This window comes from Cantharellus anzutake (genome assembly GCF_015039405.1).
Source record: "Cantharellus anzutake strain C23 chromosome Unknown EI90scaffold_150, whole genome shotgun sequence".
NCBI lineage: Eukaryota > Fungi > Basidiomycota > Agaricomycetes > Cantharellales > Hydnaceae > Cantharellus > Cantharellus anzutake.
Window position 1 is genome coordinate 173925 of NW_024067100.1, and position 12279 is coordinate 186203.

The window sequence follows — 12279 nt, forward strand, 5'->3', positions numbered from 1 at the left end:
TTCCCTTGGCCATTACAACCTTTGTATTAGATAGACACAAGTCATATGACATGTATGGCAAATGCTGAGATGGTGATCATTATCAAATACATAACCCACAAACCTTGTACCGTGATTGTAACATCCTCATCATCGTGCCACCACTGTAAACTCAACCTGTAACCCTGGAACCATGTCCACCTCCCTATTCATCCTCTCCATGACAAAACCACAACGAGGAGGGCATTCCCATGCCCAACCTCCTGCAGCCCACTCCCACCAGTCCACCAGGTGGTTGAGCGGTCACTCCCATCCAACCAGAAGTTCCCTTTCAGGAACTGTAGCCTATCCCACCTCCTTAGGAGAGGGATATGGTCCAGGCAGCTCCAGGATGCCTGGCCACGCACCTGCAGGTCCCACTTCCCACGGTCACCCACTACCGTGCACTGGTCCACCAGCCCGCTTTCCCCAACAACTCCTGCTACCGGTATGCTCCCGTGAGTGCCAAGTCACTGATAGCCACCAACTGGGTGATTCCCTTTGGGAGTCCCAGTATCCCGCACTACCAGTACGCTCCATTGAGTGCCAAGTCACCGCTAGCCAACCACTCCCAGCACACCCACTACTGGCACACTCTCAGGAGCGCCAAGTCCCCATTAGCAGACAGCCAGGAGGCTCCCTCAAGGAGCCCACATCATACTCGCTACCGGTACGCTCCCAGGAGCGCCAAGTTACCGTTGGCCAACCCACAGGTTGTACTTCCAGACACTCATCCCATTCCGCTCTCCCTCTGATGGCTATACAGCCACCTCCATTAGTGAGCCGAACAGTTCAGGTTGGGTTCCCTGGAACCCATTCCTGTAACATGGCCTGTAGTTTGCAAAGTTGATCGCAATAAAGCATATCGTGCGGCTTATCCATAGATGGCTGGCTATGAGGGTGTTGATATGTGAGGGGTGGAGGCCTTCCACAAGGAAGCCCCAAGGGGTTCTGGATTGGTCATGGGTTTGGGCCATTGGCGGACGGACCATAATGTTTGGGCCTGATTGAGGGAAGGCCCTTTTAAGAAAGGTCGTCAGATCATTCCTGAATTTTTGGTTACTTTCAGCGCTGTGCTTGGCGTCTAGCGGGTAAGATAGAATAGTTCTCGAGATGGATCTCCATTGGGCGAGGCGGTCGTCGCTGATATTGGCAAGAATTCTTGCGGGTCACGCACCGTGGGCTTGGAAGTCAGTCAGTTCGCCGTCGAGGTCAACATAGTTGAAGAGGACATTCCCATCTTGTGGGCGCTGGGCTGCCGCTGTTACATAGTCCGGGGCGTCTGCCGTGGCTGGGATTCGGGTGTCGTATGGGAGTTCGAGAGGGAGGTTGGGTGTAATGATAGGATTTTGGGTGTCAGCCGTCATATGGTTGTCAGAAGAGGTGTTGCCGGCCCTTCCTACAGTAGGAGGGGGTGGGGGCACGAGGCTTGGTCCTTGTATGTTAGCCAATTCGGGAGACCTCTGGCGTTTGGCTACTTCAAGTATGGAGGTGGTAGGTGGGAGTACGGACAAGGGTAGTTCAGTCATAATGGGGGCTCTGATTTTGACCACAGGGGTACTTTGTCGGTATGACTTGTTTGGGGAGTCGTCTACCATAGTGTCATCTTCCTCAAGGTATTTAGTGGGCGACGGTGATGATAGAGGGCTATCTTGCATATTGGCTGTTTGGGGAGGGACTGCTGTGTGGGGTATTATTTGTACGTTATTGTATGTTATGGTATTGTTTAGGAGTTCGTGAGGATACACACCGTTTTGGTGTACTTCCGCTTGTATTCGATGTGGGACGAGCGGTACTTCTGTATGTGTACTTCGTGGCAGTATTTGCCTAATCTTTGCGGGATTACCCGAATACAGAAACTGTAACAGTTTAACGTGTACCTTGCTCCTAGCCCCTACCGGATGGGGACCCGACAGCGTATTAGGCTTAATATGATTGCCTTGTCGGGGTCCAGGGGTCTTTTTTGCTGGTAGAGCCAGCGACTCATCCAGTTTTACAGCTGATGGTCCCTCCCGTATCATATGCCTGTTTTCTGTTGTTTATTGTGTACTTAGAGCATGTTATTTCCGTTATCTTACCCTGCTAGTTTAACGACATTGCGGTCGGTGTACTGAAGTTGTGCACTGGGTAGCAAGTCGTCGGCGTGTGGTAAGTTCGCCTTCTTCATTTGGGCTGAGTATGAACCTATTGATCTGAGCATCAATCTAAATTCGGAGTGAATGGTGTCCGAAACTGTTTGAAGCACCATCCTTGCACACAATGCATCTGAAAATCCGGTTACGCCTCTTTTCGCCATGGGAAGTGGCACCGCCTTCCACTCGTTCCGAGTGGTCCTTCCGGATGAGCTTCTAGCTCTCGGGACGCTGACTATGAAGGGCTATGACTGGGGTATAACATGGCAGCATGTTTATCGGAACTGATTGGTGGGTTGCACACGTATCCAACGTATCCAATTTGGCGAGTTGGCTCTCACCGTGTCCTTGGCTTGTCATTTGGGGGAAATATCATTGATGTGCAGATAGAAGTACAGTTGAAATGTGTTCCCATTTGCGATTGATCACTCACTACATACCTATACGGCCTGACAACTAGCAGGATTCCCATTCGATGACGTTTCCCAGATGCGATTCTGGTGGCATCCTCTCGATGCACATCACCTGCCCATCAAGTTGGCTAGTCATTCGTATCGTGCAAAGGACATACAGTCATTCACATGCCAATGGCGCACCTTTTGTAATTTCGACACTATAATTTGAGATCTGCCCTCCAAAAAAAAAAAAAAAATCCCAATAGTAGCCAGACTTATAATGTACCTACTGTCCAAAATTGGATGAAAAAGAATGAGAAATGAAGGAGAATAAATGCAGGTGAGCAAATGGGCCTTTCACGGCTTAATGGTTCAGTGTGACATAGTGTGACCTTGAATTTCCCACGCCAGATCGATCCCCGTTCACTGCTCATCGGCGTCGCAGATGGGTTCCTCCACTCCTTTTCCACACTCTTTCACTGTATCCAATGGCGAAATTACCAACTGAGGATAATTTTCTGCCATCCAGTCTTTTTTTGTGACCGCTTTTGGCTTTTTTGGCACCTTCTGTTTCAGCGCTTGCAGCTGTTCCTTCTGCACTTTCCATGCTGCCTCACCGGCTTTCTGGTGTCTCTGAAATTCCTCCCAGCCCTTCTGCGCCTCCTTCTTTGCCTTCTCCACTGCGTCCTCCATTTCCCTCTTCTTGGCTCGATCACTCTGCTGCTGAATAAATCCCTCATGTGTCACCACGCGCCCAAACACACCTTTGATCCGACCACCTTCCTCCTTGTTTTTCTCTCCCTCCTCACGGGAAAGAAGCTGAGTCCGAGCCTTTGATACATACATCCCAGAAAGTGCTAACTGTGCATTCGTCGCATCCACGGCATCAACAGCGCTTGTCACATAATCCCTTGCATTTCGAAATGCAGCTCGTGTCTCGCGCAATTCAGCAATCAGTTCTTCACGAGTTTTCTTCTCATATTCCGTGTCCTCAGCAAGGCCCCATTGGATGTTTCGGAGGCTTCTGCCATCACCATATACCCACTCTGGGAGTTTAAATGTCGAAGAAAGTGGTTCAGTTGAGACAATGAAATTAGACGATGATGACGATGACATGATGCATTCTAGATCATCCAACGCGCGCTTCTTTGCTTGAGAATGTGCCATCGGTGACCCCAGGCAGCACGATGATTGGAGATCTGATTGCTGCCGATGTGTCACACACATCAATGGGTTGATTATTGGCTGATCGTCCCCATCATTGTTGTCATTCTCGTCACTTCCGCTGTTCTGACCATCAAGGTACATCCGAGGGTTCTGGGAGTCATCAAGTGGGGAAGGTGTGTTGTCTCTATGATACTTTTGAGCCATAAGTTGACCGTGGAAATACATCATCCGTTTAACGGGGGATGTAACAGGTAAGGGGAGATCAGCACAAGTGGAATGTTCAATACTTGGGGCAAGCTGACGTGGATGGATTACTGTGGGATCAAATGGGTAGACCCCAGTTACACGGAAACTGGTCATAATGTGTGCTTCAGTGATTGAGTCCAACCAGGCAGAGCCGAAGACAGACAAGAAGGATGTCTTATTTAGCTTCCTCGGTGTGTTCTCCCGATTATACTTATCGCGGTGATTTGTAAAGCTTCTCTTGAGGAGAGAAAAAATCACGACATCAAGCCCTTGAAGCACATGAGTTGTATGAGAAGGGTAACAAAGTACGACGATCTTGTGGTCATGCGCGTAAGAGATGAAGTCAAGACTGTAATGAGAATTGTGTCCATCAACAACCAGAAGGCGATGGTGGCCCCCTGCCTTCTCCTCGGTACATTCATTGAATGTTTGAAGCCAATCAAATCCAATCTCATGGTCTGTCCAGCCTTTGTCTGAGACTGTGACCCTGCCCAAGAGTGAGTGTAGGCTGGGGTATAAACATGAAGACTCACGCGCATTTTATTGGGTTGTTCCTTAACCATTTTGAGTTAATATTTTGTCCTTTGAAAATTACGACAGGGGGTACATAGGAACCATCAGCACAAACAGTCACAATGACGCTGACATTCTCCCGGTTTCCATCACGTTGGATGTGTGCTTGTTTAGTCATTTTGCGAGCAATCACTTTGACCTTTTCTCCTGTGCCAAAAGGAAAGCCACTTTCGTCCATTGCATATATATTCTCAGGGAGAAAGTTAAACTCCTTGTATTGAGCCTGCAGTAGCTGAAACCAGTGTTCTACTGTAGCAGGATTAACAGCACCTCCGCGTATATTCTCAAGATTTGTGCTCCACTTCGAATTAAGTTGGTCCTTATTACGGGTCAAAAAACCATCAACCCAATTTACTCCCAGTGATTGGAGGTTGGGATGTCGTATTTTTGCGATTTCTAGTGCATACTCAGCAACACCATCACGAGTTAAGGGGAAGCCACGGTCCGACATGAGAAGCAAAAATTCCACAAGAGTATCGGTTTCTGCCTGATTTAGCCATGATCGGGCCATAGCAGCTGCATTGCGACCCTGTCCTCCCTTGAGTCTCCGTAGAAATGTAGTATATGGGACCCTGCATTCCAATGCATATTCTCATGCACTAACAGCCTGCCGGCCTTCCTGCTGAGCGCGCGCTAATTCAGCACGATATGAAGCAAGAGTTTGCAGCATGTGCTCCTCTACTGCTTGAGATGCCTTTTGCTTTCTCATTCTCAGGGAGTCTGCATGTCGAGCCATTAAGGAAATCGCAAATGCAGAACAGGAAATGGATGTGTGAATAAGGGAAGCACGGATGTAAACCCAGGTCCGGCAACTGCTTGTTCACCAAAACAAACAAACATTGGCACGTGTGCCGATGGCCTTCTGCTCCTGAGTAACACCCCAACCCCCGGGTCATACTTTATTGTCATTTCCCTACTTCTGGAATGTACAGGATGCGCAACCCTCATATTTACCATTTTCCACGCTAATAACTACTATAACTCCTTCATTACATGTCCGATCAGCTCAAATTTTTGCGTAGTTGTAGCTGTAGTCATTGCATACAAGCTTGAAAAAAATGAAGAAATATGACTATGAAATAAGGATGCTACGGGCATATTAACCATTGAGGGGTGAAAACCATTGGCACGTGAATGACTGTATTCATGTTTCGTCGTTATGCTCCCATCCTTCATCCTGCCTCCATCCCGCCTCCATCCTGTATCCCTTAGGTAGTTATACTGTGCTGTCCCTACATCTTATGATCACACGTACCCACATTGCGACGGAGCCATATTTTGAGAAGGAGAGATAAGGATGCGTGATACAACCAATGTAAATCCATGAATAACTGTTGTTTCTTTCAGCGGCTCGGATGCGTGTGCATCCCATAAGACGGGCCCACAAAACTTTCTTCAATCTTTATTCGAGAAGCTGTACGGTCTTACTTATTTCATTGGGCGCTACATCTTCCTGTACTCCGCACGATACCAGAGACCCATCGCCACCAACAATATTGTATATTACCAGACTTAACGTTACAGAAATATCGGGAATATACGCTTCGGAGACTCTCCACAATTCTAAACAGCGTTGCAGCGCAAAAGTCATCAAGCTTATAGCCAAGAGTGTGACAAGTGCACTGGTAAATGCTAAACAACTTGGCTAATGTCCACGACAATTGGGGCCCGTAACATTCCCTGGACCAGGAACCGAGTCCCATCCCTGCTGGACTGAGGGCGGTAAAGCTTTAGAGAATCATATGGCACTCGATGACCATACCAGGATTGCTGGTAATCGAATGGTTTATATTCGCAAGTTTGTATCTGCCATTAAGCCACAAAACTGGTTGGAGCGGTGGTACACCGATTATTGGGGTTCTCGTTACGGCGGGCAAATGGTGAAGCCAAACCATTCCCTCCGAGTTGCTTGGCGAGAGGTCGTAAAATGGGCACTTGATCCAGGACTCATCAGACTCGTCATGCGCGTCAGAATGATGCACACAAGCTGTGTTGCCTTCTGCCAAGGGAAGAGTGGCTCGAGTGAATATAGGATCAGGGATAAGGTATGAGCATGTCAGAGGGACATTAGGATTAATAATCCAATAACCGGAGTTCGTCACCCGATAACCCGCGATGCATTGGCATGATTCTGTTGACCAGGTAACAGCCTGGGCCCCATCAAAAGCACCAACATGGCGTGCTCCTGGGGAGAAACCGAGTGTCCGACGGTGCGGAACGACTAACCCCTCATTATCGAGTTGAGAAGGTAAAGGAGGAGATACGAGAGGCTGAATGGATGGAACTTCCAAAACAGATATGAGCGTCATGTTGTTGTACCAAGGGCTGTCGAGATTTCGTGGGGCTCGCACGACAAATAATCCGTCATCTGAGGTTGTGGTTCCAGCTGGATAGGGACTGGTGGGAAGAGTGCCAAGATTCACAGGGGCCATACCGTCGCCAAGGATCGTTACATTCCCTTCGTTATCCTCAGTGACGACTCGGTGGCTTCCATGTACAAATTCGATCCAGGCCGGGAGATTGGCTGGATCGCGCTGCAATCGACAGATTGTGCACTGGCGGTTGATATCGGCCACTTCGATAATTCCGCTGCCAAATCCGAGTGCAATATAGCAACCATCGAGGGAGAGTGCAGTGCATGTCACAATACCATTGCGAACATCGGGTTCATGGAATTCAGCTTCGTAATTGATTATCTTACCTCCCCATTGATCGACCACCTCCAGTAGTTCACTCAACTTTGCCTGCATGACCTCTTGGTTGATGAGCAGATCCTTGCTTAATGGAATGGTGCCACCAGAGAACTCGCCGAAGGCAGAGAAGATCCGGACAGGATCAGCGAGATGTCCATATCGTTTGTAAAGGGGCGATGAGGGTGGGGCGAAAGGGAGCACTGATCGATAGAGATGCCATGGTGTGTCCGCAGGACTCTCAGCTGCTACCTCACATAAACCTTTCAAGAGGTGGATTGAATCATGATTCTATCAAAAATGACATCAGACAAGCGTCGGATGAATAGTTTATACTTACACCGAACTGAAGTAATTCGTCAGGAATTACATAGTAAGAATCTTTTATGTGCACGAAAGTCAAGATGTATTTTTGTGTGATGAAGGAATTAAACTCGTTCTGTAATTCATTGGACTCTTGTGAAAAAAGTTGCGAAGGGTCCAAGTGCTTGTACAAGTATTCAATAACATAGCGGAAGCGCCCGCGATAATCGTCCTTTTTCATCAAAAATTCCTTCCATATTCTTTCATCTCCGAAAGGGGGATTCGTAGGTATTCCGAATGTATCCTGCTCACAATGAGTGTTGAAGAGTCGAAGGAGCGGCAATCCAAAGAAGTACCCTTGCACATCATCGATGAAGAATACTTTGTCCCTCTCATCGCCAATTGGTTCCCCTGTGAGGAATTCTTTTACTGTTGCGTGATATAAGGCCACATCCTCTGCATCCTCTAAGGGAAGGTTGACGATGGAGCTGATTGGTTCCAATGTCGCACGGATCTCAGCTTCGCTAATCTTGAAAAGCTGTGACATAAAAGAGACGTTCATCGGCTCGTGCGCCACAACAATTGCGCCAACCACTAAGCGGTACTTCTTGGCTACATCTGGATGAATATCAGATGAATCCAGCGTGTAGGCTCGTCGAAGAATTCGCAAGTATTCCCAGTTGAGGTTGGTAGGTGCATCAGTGAGGTTTAGCAACTCCCAGCACACCGACTGTAAGGTGCGGCCACGCCGTGTCTGCATGGCAGCATCGCGGACCCGGATGGATGCCATAACAGGTAACCCCCGACAAGCCCAAGCGAGAGCGTCAAGTTCCTTCTCGTCTGGTTTCCATGAATACTTGTCAAAGAGGTGCTGAAGGCCTTCTTCCACCATACAGCGGACCGTCTGGAAACCTTCCTCCCATACAACCTCATCCAAATCTTCACATAGTATGACATGACCCTTGGCCCGAGCTTCATCCCGAGCTGAAATGACTTCTGGCTCAGGACGAGAACTAACTAGCACAGAAAATATCGGTGGCAGCTCCTGAAAGGCAAGCACTAGTTCCATCAGGGACCCGAGTCTCTCATGATCCCCGCACTCATCAAGGCCATCCAGGACAATAACGATGTGATCCTTTCCCGAGGACCATACGTCCTTCAAGTCACGCATCGGCTCAATCATCAGAGTATTGATTTGTTTGTCCAGAGGGAGATCCTGAACAAAGACCAAATCTGGTTGCCGAAGGCGTTTGACAAGCGACAATTTGAAGTCTTCATTGAAGGATGCAAGTTGACAAGCAAGGGTGGAGGGGAACAGTTCGATAGAATCCAAGCCCTTTCCTGCCTGGTTCTTATCCCAGAAGAATGACGCGGCTAGCATACCTTGCTCCTTAAGAGTGGATGCGACACTCATAGATATCGCAGTCTTCCCTGTCCCAGGAGATCCCCGTAGCCAAACGAATCGATTCCCAGCTTCCTTCAGGTGCATGAGTAGGGATTCTTGAATCCAATCCCGCGTGCCTGGTAGGCACTTTGATTTGCTTTTCACATAAAGGTGCTCGGCCGGGGCTCGCTTGAGTTTCGATATCTCAGCTAGGAGCATGTGTGATTAGGAAATCCATAAGTATCTACGCAGACACGTACATTGAACCGATGTGTGCCCAGTACGAAGCATGATAAAAGTCAACGATCTCAGCTGTGGCGGACATGGTAAGTCAGGATCCAGTCACCCAAAAAATCTCGAGTACGCAAACCTCGAATCGATGAATTGCATTATTCAGGTAGTTCTTCATATCGGTTATTTGCTGTGTTATATCAGGCGCTTGAACGGTCTTCTTGACAACATGCTTTTTCTGTACTACTACAGTGTTCTCTAGTTGTGTTTGCAACGCGCTACGAAGAGAATGAATGAATGTAAACGAGAGGAAAATGAAATCCATACACGCAGAATTCCTGCACTAGGGTCTTTAGCTCAGGAGGAGTGTCTCCAGTCCAGTTCTGGAGAGGTTTCACCACCGATTCTTGCGCTTGCTGAATCACGATGCATAACTGGTTGAGTTCCTCGGTATTGCCACTGACATTCTACATGTATGCAACAGGTGTGAAAGCAATCAAGAGCAAGATCATCAAGATGATTAACAAACCTCGCATATTTGAATACATCTCAGAAGCGTGTTTGGGATCTGATCAAGATTAGCGATGGGGGCGAACTTGAGACCAGTGGCCGCAGCTTCAAGAAGTAGTTTGGTGGTGCCGATGATCGTCTTCTTCAGATCGCCATCGGATCTACGAGGCACAGATTCCGCTGGCATCGATGAAATAGCTGGGATTGATGATCCAGGTTCTTGTTGCGTGTGGACGCTTGGGTCATCGTTACCAGTGGCAAGTGAGTTGCCCGTCGCGTGTGGGAATTCGGTATTCGTCTCGGTGGGAGGAGACAGTGATGGCCACGAGTCGTTTGTGGGTGTCTGGACGGGAGCAGTCGGCATAGGACGTTTGGATTGGGATGCGCTTGATTGGCTGTGACGACTGGGACTGGGACTGGGAGTGGAACGGGGTCTTCTTCGGAATGGCCGAAGTAGCTTGTCTCGAAAAGATGTCCGTTGCTCCGTGGTATTATCCTGTAAGGTGCTACAATGAAGTAGAACAGTGGATGCTGTAGTAGTAAGGGCGCCATAATACAGTCCTTCGGGGCTGCCATGGTCTTTGTCGTTCGTTCTGTCATGTGCGGTGGTAGGCTCGATGATCTGGTTGTTGGAGGGAGGTGTTGAGACCTGCGGCCGATCGTCAGAAAGCTCAGAAGGGTGCCGCGTCTTCTTGAACCAGGAGGGAAAGCGATGAGATTTAGGATCACTGGGCATGGCGTTGGTATGGCTAGCGATCAGAACGATGTGCGTCTAAGGAGTTTGGGAGAAGTGCTCTCATATCATATATGCGTCGACTCGCCTTAGTGGACGTAACAGGTATTAGTAAGACAACGTGGATCCCTAGCATGGAAATAACCACGCACCTTCCCTGGACCTGATAAACAGCGTAAGCGTTTAAGCTACTCCGTAGAGATGGAGTGGACCAAATCCAAAGGCAACATTGCGCACTCGAATACAAGCCATTTTGTGTAGTGACGCACGCACGTAACGCTGAGCCCTCAGCCTGGACCATGCAAATTCAACGCGTGCTTCCACCCAAGAATGGGAGTCGGTGTGAAATAGTATATACATACCCAACGGCGTGTGGACCATTCGAGAAGCAGAGTATTATTGAATTGGCTTCTCGATAGCGATAAATAAATTCATAGCTCAGGCCTCCTGTGCTTGCAAACAAAGGACATTCAACATACAAATGCGTGCCCGCTTGACGTGAAAAGGAGAAATCCTCCCGGTGGGCGTGAAGGTCTAAGCCAGTCACAAGTCGATAGAGATGGAATAGACCAAGACGACATTGCGAACTCGCTTACAAGACCTAATCATTTTCCTTGCCAACTGTATAATGATGCACACGCGTAGCGTCGAGCCCCCAGTTAGCCTGGGCCATGAAACGTGCGTTTCTATTTCCGTGGAGCAGAGTATGTAACAGTATATGTGCAGAGGGAAAATCAATCTCAGACAATAATGAGCAAGCGGGTTGAAACGGCACAGAGCGTCAAGTCGTTGGACACTACAGTCATTCACGTGCCAATGGTTTTCACCCCTCAATGGTTAATATGCCCGTAGCATCCTTATTTCATAGTCATATTTCTTCATTTTTTTCAAGCTTGTATGCAATGACTACAGCTACAACTACGCAAAAATTTGAGCTGATCGGACATGTAATGAAGGAGTTATAGTAGTTATTAGCGTGGAAAATGGTAAATATGAGGGTTGCGCATCCTGTACATTCCAGAAGTAGGGAAATGACAATAAAGTATGACCCGGGGTTGGGGTGTTACTCAGGAGCAGAAGGCCATCGGCACACGTGCCAATGTTTGTTTGTTTTGGTGAACAAGCAGTTGCCGGACCTGGGTTTACATCCGTGCTTCCCTTATTCACACATCCATTTCCTGTTCTGCATTTGCGATTTCCTTAATGGCTCGACATGCAGACTCCCTGAGAATGAGAAAGCAAAAGGCATCTCAAGCAGTAGAGGAGCACATGCTGCAAACTCTTGCTTCATATCGTGCTGAATTAGCGCGCGCTCAGCAGGAAGGCCGGCAGGCTGTTAGTGCACGAGAATATGCATTGGAATGCAGGGTCCCATATACTACATTTCTACGGAGACTCAAGGGAGGACAGGGTCGCAATGCAGCTGCTATGGCCCGATCATGGCTAAATCAGGCAGAAACCGATACTCTTGTGGAATTTTTGCTTCTCATGTCGGACCGTGGCTTCCCCTTAACTCGTGATGGTGTTGCTGAGTATGCACTAGAAATCGCAAAAATACGACATCCCAACCTCCAATCACTGGGAGTAAATTGGGTTGATGGTTTTTTGACCCGTAATAAGGACCAACTTAATTCGAAGTGGAGCACAAATCTTGAGAATATACGCGGAGGTGCTGTTAATCCTGCTACAGTAGAACACTGGTTTCAGCTACTGCAGGCTCAATACAAGGAGTTTAACTTTCTCCCTGAGAATATATATGCAATGGACGAAAGTGGCTTTCCTTTTGGCACAGGAGAAAAGGTCAAAGTGATTGCTCGCAAAATGACTAAACAAGCACACATCCAACGTGATGGAAACCGGGAGAATGTCAGCGTCATTGTGACTGTTTGTGCTGATG

General features: G+C 48.2%; 1 protein-coding gene across 1 annotated transcript; it reads right to left on the minus strand.

Annotated features, from left to right (window-relative positions):
• Nucleotides 1-7372: 7372 nt before the first annotated feature.
• Nucleotides 7373-9549, minus strand: EI90DRAFT_463631 (uncharacterized protein). Its single transcript, XM_039067657.1, has 4 exons — nucleotides 9469-9549; nucleotides 9279-9417; nucleotides 9169-9220; nucleotides 7373-9117 (listed from the first exon to the last, which is right to left on the minus strand). The coding sequence occupies exons 2-4, from the start codon at nucleotides 9315-9317 to the stop codon at nucleotides 7505-7507; spliced, it is 1704 nt and encodes a 567-aa protein (XP_038908603.1). The 5' UTR covers nucleotides 9318-9417; nucleotides 9469-9549; the 3' UTR covers nucleotides 7373-7504.
• Nucleotides 9550-12279: the final 2730 nt, after the last annotated feature.